The 8,579-nt window shown below is 52.0% G+C and overlaps 1 protein-coding gene across 1 annotated transcript; it reads right to left on the reverse strand.

The window, feature by feature from the left end:
* Positions 1 to 2,906: 2,906 nt before the first annotated feature.
* Positions 2,907 to 5,989, reverse strand: TMUB1 (transmembrane and ubiquitin like domain containing 1). The gene is made up of 2 exons (XM_060782830.2): positions 5,466 to 5,989; positions 2,907 to 3,514 (listed from the first exon to the last, which is right to left on the reverse strand). Exons 1-2 carry the CDS (start codon positions 5,930 to 5,932, stop codon positions 3,151 to 3,153), a joined length of 831 nt encoding a protein of 276 aa, XP_060638813.2. The 5' UTR covers positions 5,933 to 5,989; the 3' UTR covers positions 2,907 to 3,150.
* Positions 5,990 to 8,579: the final 2,590 nt, after the last annotated feature.

The raw sequence follows: 8,579 nt of genomic DNA on the forward strand, positions 1-8,579 counted from the left end.
CTTTCTCCCACTGCGGTTTACCTCAGACCAACAGCTACTAAGCTACAGGCACATCTGCTTATATAGAGCTGCAGCTTTTCATAGAATCCTAGAGTTGGAAGAGACCTGGTGGGCCATCCAATCCAACCCCATAATGCCTACCTCACACTGTGAGGCCTTCTCACAGACTTTCTCCCACTGAGGTTTACCTCAGATCGACAGCTACTAAGCTACAGGCACACCTGCTTATATAGAACTGCAGCTTTTCATAGAATTCTAGAGTTGGAAGAGACCTGGTGGGCCATCATCCAGTCCAACCCCATTCTGCCAAGAAGCAGGAGTATTGCATTCAATTCACCCCCGACATATGGCCATCCAGCCTCTGCTTCAAAGCCTCCAAAGGAGCCTTTACCACACTCCCTCCAGGACAGAGAGTTCCACTGCTGAATGGCTCCCACAGTCAGGAAGTCCTTCCTCATGTTCAGATGGAATCTCCTTTCTTTCCTGTAGTTTGAAGCCATTGCTCCATTGCGTCCAAGTCTCCAGGGAATCCCTAGGATTTCCCCTCACATATCTAGGGGCTTAAGATCGTCGGGGGGGGGGGGGCACTCTCAGTCCTGCCCCCTTTGCAGATGCAATTGGCAGGAACGAGAGACACGACCTTCTCAGCGGTGGCCTCTCGGCTATGGAACACCCTCGTTAGGGATATCAGATCAACCCCCCGCTCCTAAAATTTCGAAAGAGAGTCAAAACCTGGCTGTTTCAGCAAGCATTTGCAGACGCAGTGGAAGAAACTAATTTTAGATCCACGGAATGATTGGATGATGCAACGGAAAAATGATTTCAGTGATGAGACGCCGAGGACTTGTGTTTTATGGTTTTTATTGCTTTTGTATGGTTTATGTTATATGTAATGTTTTTAACTATATTTTATGTTGTTGGGGCATTGACTGCTGACTGTAAACCGCCTCGAGTCGCCTTCGGATTGAGAGAGGCAGTATTATAAATAAGGTAAATAAATAAATAAATATATGTACCTGGCCCTCATCATATCTCCTCTCAGCCTTCTCTTCTTCAGGCTAAACAGGCCCAGTTCTTTAAGCCGCTCCTCATAGGGCTTGTTCTCCAGACCTTTAATCATTTGAGTCGCCCTCTTTCTTTGGACACATTCCAGCCTAGAGTCAACATCTCTCTTCAATTGTAGTGCCCAGAATTGGACACAATATTCCAGATGTGGTCTAACCAAGGCAGAATAGAGCATGGGGAGCATGACTTCCCTAGATCTAGACACTATACACTACACATTACACTGGCAAGCAAGGCCCATTGCATAGTCAAAGCAATGGTATTGCCCGTAGTAACCTATGGATGTGAGGACTGGACTGTAAGGAAGGCTGAGTGAAGGAAGAGAGGCGCTTTTGAACTGTGGTGTTGGAGTAAAATGCAGAGAGTGCCTTGGAACGTGAGAAGATCCAACCAAGCCATAATTCAGGAAATAAAGCCCGACTGCCCATTGGAGGGAAGGAAATTAGAGGCCAAGAGGAAGATAGGAAAGCTTGGAGGAGAGAATGATGCTGCGAAAAAGGAAGGAAAAGGGAAGAGGGGCCGACCAAGGGCAAGGGGGATGGATGGATGTCATCTTTGAAGGGACTGGCTTGACTTTGAAGGAGCTGCGGGTGGCCACGGCCCACAAGAAGCTCTGGCCTGGGCAGGTCCAGGGGGTCATCAAGAGTCGGAAGCGACTGAATGAATAAACAACAACACACGACTCTAAAAGCCATTATTGGTGTTAAGGACAAAATCCATGGAGATTGACAGGGAAACCATTATGGTGTTATGGTTTGACTCTAGACCAGGGTTCGAATCCCCTTTTGGCCATTGACAGCCACTGGATTGCCTTGGGCCAGTCACACTCTCTCAGCCCTTTGAGGAAAGCATGGGGAGCTCTGGGTTGCCAAGAGTCGGAAGCGACTGAACACATAAACAACAACAACATACGACTCTAAAAGCGATGGTTGGCATTCATGACAAAATCCATGGAGATTGACAGGGGAACCATCGTGCTGTTGTGGTTTGACTCTAGAGACAAGGGTTCGAATCCTCAATTGGCCATTGACAGCCACTGGATTGCCTTGGGCCAGTCACACTCTCTCAGCCCTTTGAGGAAAGAACGGGGAGCCCTGGGCTGGTCCAGGAGGTCACCAAGAGTCTGTTTAAACTGTATAAACAGAGGGCAAGGTCACAGTCCCTCAAATTGTTGGAGGGCCAGATTATAATTTGAAAAATAAATGAATGAATTTGTATGCACACTGCACGTATCTTATTTGTAGTGCAAAAAATACTTCAAAACAATACAATAATTAAAACGAGCAATTTTAACAATTATAAACTTATTAGTATTTGAATGGGAAATGTGGGCCAGTTTTTGGCTGATGAGATTGTTGTTGTTGTTGTGGGCTTTCAAGTCGTTTCAGTGGCTGATGAGATAGGATTGTTGTTGTTGTTGTTGTTGTGTGCTTTCAAGTCATTTCAGACTTTGGTTGACCCTGAGCGAGGGCCAGGTAAATGACCTTGAAGGGCCCTATTTGACCCCCGGGCCTTAGTTTGAGGACCCCTGCCTTAGAGGAAAGCACAGGGAACCCTGGGCTGGTCCAAGAGGTCACCAAGAGTCAGAAGCAAGTGAACGAATAAACAACAAGAGCCTGGGATGCAAGCCTCAGCCACAGCCTCATTGGGGACTGCGCCCTCTCCCCATACCTAGCCACCCCCCATATTTTCCCACAGAAACACTAAGTCCAGTCCTTCACAGCTTGCCTTTAATGCCAAAAGAGGCCTAGTCCGAGGCAGAGGCGCCTCCCTTCCCACGTCCTCCTCTCTCTTCCTTGGGGGGCAAGGCCAGTGCCCAGCCCCCTCCTGACCCCCCCCCCCCCCCCGTCCTTAGACCCCCTTTAGGGCTAAGAGAGAGGCCCTCCAGCAACACGAGCTGCTTTGAGGCACAAGCAAGGGGCCAAATCCCGAGTCAATGCTGCAGAGGGATCCAGCGCGTGTCCTTCCTCCTCCTTGGAGCTGCCCAGAGGCAGGCAGGCAGGCAGGCAGGCGGGGAGTGGGTGGGGGTTCCTCAGAGGCCACTCTGTCCGTGCGTCCACCTCCGCCCCCCCGCCTGCGCCCGTCCTATCTGCGGTAGACGGCGAAGGCCATGGCGCTGAAGAGGAGGGTGAGGCCAGCCAGGCAGGCGGTGGCCGTGGCGGTGAAGAGGTGCCGGTACTGGAGCTGGAAGTACCAGAGCCCCCCCAGCATCAGCACAAAGAGCGGCATCATCAGGCTGCCCACCTGCAGGGCCGGGCCGTGGCCGGGGTGCGAGCGGGGCCCTCCCGCCTGGGGCTGGTGCTCCGCCCGGTGCCGCTGGGAGGAGATGTAGCAGTGCAGGACGCTGCGGTCACTCAGCTGCAGGGCCCCCAGCGTCTGCGTGTCGTCCCCCAGCAGCTGCCCCTGGAAGATCAGGCGCACCAGCTGCTCCTGCCCCGGGAACTGGGCCCTGCAAAGTGGGGAAGACGGAGGGGGGCATCAGCTGGAGTGTAGCGCCACAATCCCCCCCCCCCCCCCCCCCAAGCATCACCAACATTCTGCCCAGTGTATTGGAGACCTTCACGGCTGCAATTATTAGGGTGTTTTTCTGTGTTTTCCAGGCTGTATATTTTTATTATTATTATTATTATTTATTGTTTTAATGATTGCTTATGTACTGTCTAATTATGATTTATGTTTAATTGTAGTTTTATTATTGTGGTTGTTATGGATTAGCATCACATCAGTGTCCAATGTAGGGCATTGAAGTTTGGCCAGTTATGTGTAAACCGCTTTGAGTCCCCCCAGGGGTGAGAATAGCGGTATAGAAATACTGTGAATATATATATCCATGTTCGAGTAGCATTTGCTCCTGACATTTCACCTGCAAACATTGAAAACAAATGCTGCTAGAACACAGGCACACAGTCCAGAAAACACACAACACTCAGCTCAGTCCCAGCTGCCATCTCAGCCCCACCTTGTCTGAGCCCCTTACCTTGAACCCCCCCCCCCCACCTCCCCGTGAGCATCCCGTAACCGTCCCTGATGGACACAGATGGCCCTGACCAACCGGAGGCTTGTTGGACTCTTCCGTACTCCACTTGCATCCACACTTGCCTTGTGCTTGCTGGGTTTGGGACAAAGAGTTCCTATTGATAAGATCTAGACCAGTGGCTCCCAACCAGATGGCAGTACTGGTATGCGGCAGGTACTGGCTTGTTCAGTAGACTCTCCTCTACAGTTCCATTTTGGCGGGAAGCCTTAGCACTGAATGGTTGTGTTGTTAAAGTGCAAAGTATGGAACCCTGCACAGATGGTTGGTCAATGCGACTTAAGCAATGTGCAGTCACTGAATTCTTGACATCAGAGATGCAGAGTACTCACCACAACACAATCCCCGTAAACAGCTTGCATTCTCTGATTAATCTCCTTTGGGGTGACACCTTCTGCTGCCAAGAATTCAGTGACTGCACGTTGCTTAAGTCGCATTGACCGACCGTCTGCGCAGGGTTCCATACTTCGCACTGTAACAGCACAACTGTTCAATGTTAAGGCTTCCTGCCGAAATGGAACTGTAGAGTAGGGTCTACTGAACAAGCCAGTCCCTGCCGCAAACCAGTACTGCCATCTGTTGAGCAGTTACGAAGGTGGAGACATTACTTTTCACTTTAACAACACAACCGTTCAATGCTAAGGCTTCCTGCCAAAATGGAACTGTAGAGGAGCATGTACTGAACAAGCCAGTCCCTGCCGCATACCAGGACTGCCATCTGTTGAGGAGTTGTGAAGGTGGAGGCATTACTTTCCACTTTAACAACACAACCCTTCAGTGCTAGGGCTTCCTGCCGAAATGGAACTGTAGAGGAGGGTCTACTGAACAAGCCAGTACCTGCTGCATACCAGGATTGCCATCTGTTGAGGAGTTACGAAGGTGGAGGCATTGCTTTTCACTTTAACAACACAACCCTTCAGTGCTAAGGCTTCCTGTCAAAATGGAACTGTAGAGGAGGGTCTACTGAACAAGCCAGTACCTGCCACACACCAGTACTGCCACCTGTTGAGGAGTTACAAAGGTGGAAGCATTGCTTTTCACTTTAACAACACAACCAATCAATGCTAAGGCTTCCTGCTGAAATGGAACTGTAGAGGAGAGTCTACTGAACAAGCCAGTGACTGCCACATACCAGGACTGCCATCTGTTGAGGAGTTGTGAAGGTGGAGGCATTACTTTTCAGTCAACCCTCGTAAAATAAAGCAGGCCTGGGCCTACTGGGGCCTTCCCTCCCGGTGTTTTGGACTACAACTCCCACCATTCCTCACAGCCTACCGGCTGTGAGGAATGGTGGGAGTTGTAGTCCAAACCACCGAGAGGGAAGGCCCCAGTAGGCCCAGGCCTGGTGGAAAGGGCTTCGTCGTACCTCTTGAGGGCTCCGACGGTGTCCTCGGGGCGGACCCTGGCCAGGCGCTCGGTGTCGTTGAGGAACTTGAGCCGCAGGATGAAGGACCCACTATCACCACCACCACCACTTCCGGTCTGGGTGGCAGCTCCTGCGGATGTTGTTGTTGTTCCAGTTCCTGTGGAGGGGGTCTCCTGGGGGGCGGGGCTGGCGTTGGCGCGGTGCCGGAGCTCCCCTTCCGCTTCCGCTTCCCGGCGGCTGCCCGGAGGCTCCTCCCCTTCCCCTTCCCCTTCTTCCTCCTCGTTGGGGGCCGCGGCGACCTCCCTCCCGCCAGGGGGCTCCTGCCCGGAGGCGGCGTTGGCGTTGGGGGAGGCGGGCGCGGGTCCGGCGGTGCGGGTGGAGAGCCAGGCCAAGGCCAGGACCAGCAGCGCCCCCACCAGGCCGAAGAGAGCAGTCACCTCGTCCCCGACGCCCTCGATCAGCGCCATCGCCGACGCCGGAAGGCAGGGAGACAGGCAGAGGCAGGCCACGCCTCTTGGAAGGAGGAGCTTCTTCTGAGCCACGCCCCCTCCCCGAGAAAACAGGAAAATCTCCTCCTTTTCCTCATAGGCCCCGCCTCTTGGAGGGAGGGGCTTCTCCTAGCCACGCCCCTACAGAGAAAAGAAATGTCTCCTTTTCCTCATAGGCCCCGCCTCTTGGAGGGAGGGGCTTCTCTCAGCCACGCCCCATCCCCAGAAAACAGGAAAATCTCCTCCTTTTCCTCATAGGCTCCGCCTCTTGGAGGGAGGGGCTTCTCTCAGCCACGCCCCTCTCCGAGGAAAAAGGAATGTCTCCTTTTCTTCATAGGCCCCGCCTCTTGGAGGGAAGGGCTTCTCCTAGCCACGCCCCCTCTCCAGGAAAAAGGAATGTCTCCTTTTCTTCATAGGCTCCGCCTCTTGGAGGGAGGGACTTCTCTTAGCCACGCCCCCTACAGAGAAAAGGAATGTCTCCTTTTCTTCATAGGCCCCGCCTCTTGGAGGGAGGGGCTTCTCCTAGACACGCCCCCTCTCCGAGGGAAAAGGAAAATCTCCTTTTCTTCATAAACCCCGCCTCTTGGAGGGAGGGGCTTCTTCTAGCCACGCCCCCTACAGAGAAAAAGGAATGTCTCCTTTTCTTCATAGGCCCCGCCTCTTGGAGGGAGGGTCTTCTCTGAGCCACGCCCCCTCTCCAGGGAAAAAAAGGAAGGCCTCCTGTTTTTCCTCATAGGCCCCGCCTCTTGGAGGGAGGCGCTTCTCTTAGCCACGCCCTCTCTCCAAGGAAAAAGGAAGGCCTCCTCCTTTTCTTCATAGGCCATCCAGCCTCTGTTTCAAAGCCTCCAAAGAAGGAGCCTCCACCACTCTTCAGGCAGAGAGTTCCACTGCTGAACAACTCTTAACCAGTCAGAAAGTTCTTCCTAATGTTCCTTTCCTGTAGTTTGAAGCCATTGTTCCCTTGTGTCCTAGTCTCCAGGGCAGCAGAAAAGACACTCGCTGGAACACCTCAGCAAGCAAGAGTCCAAAAGTGGCAGGCTCAAACCCAGAACCTTAACCAATGGCTGATACCCAATGAGAGACTCCCCCCTGGGCACACAGAAGACGGGGCGACTTGGAAGGCACTGAACAGATTGCGCTCTGGCACCACGAGATGCAGAGGCAACCTCAAGAAAGGGGGCCACAAAGTGGAATAATCCTCGACATGCGAGTGCGGAGAAGAGCAAACCACTGACCACCTGCTGCGATGCACCCTGAGCCCTTCTTCCACATGATGCACCAGGGAGGACCTTCTTGGGGCAACACCAGAGGCACTCCAAGGGGCCAGATTCTGGTCAAAGGACATTTAATCAACTACCAAACTCACACATTTTGTACTTTCTCTGTTTGTTTGTTTGCTTTGTTCTGTCAGAAATGTAATATAACTGACTGGCTGCCCTGACATGAGAAATAAATAAATAAGCAGAAAGGAAGTCTGCTCTCTCCTCCCTAGGACTTCTCTTCACATATTTACACATGGCCCTTATCATGTCTCCTCTACACCGGTGCTTGGCCGCTGTGACAGACTGGATGAGGGACAACAGATTGAAACTGAATCCAGACAAGACAGAGGTCCTCCTGGTCAGTCAAAAGGCCAAACAGGGTACAGGGTTACAGCCTGTGCTGGATGGGTCACACTCCCCCTGAAGACGCAGGTTCGCAGTCTGGGAGTTCTCCTAGAGCAGTGGTTCTCAACCTTCCTAATGCCGTGACCCCTTAATACAGTCCCTCATGTGGTGGTGACCCCCAACCATAACATTGTTTTCGTTGCTACTTCGCAACTGTCATTTCCCTACTGTTATAAATCATAATGTAAATATCTGATATGCAGGATGCATTTTCATTCGCTGGACCAAACTGGGCACAAATACCCAATACACCCAAATGTGAATGGTAGTGGGGTTGGGGGAGGACTGATTTTGTAATTTGGGAGTTGTAGTTGCTGGGATTTATAGTTCACTTCTAATCAAAGAGCATTCTGAACTCCACCAGCGGTGGATTTGAACCAAACTTGGCTCCCATGACCAATGGAAAACACTGGAAGGGTTTGATGGGTATTGACCTTGAGTTTGGGAGTTGTAGTTCACCTATATCCAGAGAGCACTGTGGACTCATGCAATGGTGGATCTGGACCAAACTTGGCACAAATACTCAATATGCCCAAATGTGAACACTGGTGGAGTCTGGGGAAAATAGATCTTGACATTTGGGAGTTGTAGTTGCTGGGATTTATAGTTCATTACAATCCAAGAACATTCTGAACTCCACCAACAATATAATTGGCTCAAACTTCCCACACAGAATCCCCATGACTATCAGAAAATACTGTGTTTTCTGGTGCTCCTTGGTGACCCCTCTGCCACCCCCTTGCGACCCCCTCGGGGGTCCCGACCCCCAGGTTGAGAAACACTGTCCTAGATTCATCGCTGAGCCTGGAATCCCAGGTCTCAGCGGTGGTCAGGGGAGCATTTGCACAATTAAAGCTTGTGCGCCAGCTACGCCCGTACCTTGGGAAGTCTGACTTGGCCACGGTGGTCCACGCTTTGGTTACATCACGTTTAGACTACTGCAACGCTCTCTACATGGG

The sequence above is a fragment of the Anolis sagrei genome, chromosome 6 (genome assembly GCF_037176765.1).
Source record: "Anolis sagrei isolate rAnoSag1 chromosome 6, rAnoSag1.mat, whole genome shotgun sequence".
In the NCBI taxonomy this organism is placed as follows: domain Eukaryota; kingdom Metazoa; phylum Chordata; class Lepidosauria; order Squamata; family Dactyloidae; genus Anolis; species Anolis sagrei.

Excerpts from the sequence above, each read along its gene's own strand:
- TMUB1 (XM_060782830.2), bottom strand. The coding sequence starts at position 5,932 with ATGGCGCTGATCGAGGGCGTCGGGGACGAGGTGACTGCTCTCTTCGGC. Across the intron at positions 3,515-5,465 it reads ACCGTCGGAGCCCTCAAGAG|GGCCCAGTTCCCGGGGCAGG; the intron begins GTACGACGAAGC and ends CCCACTTTGCAG.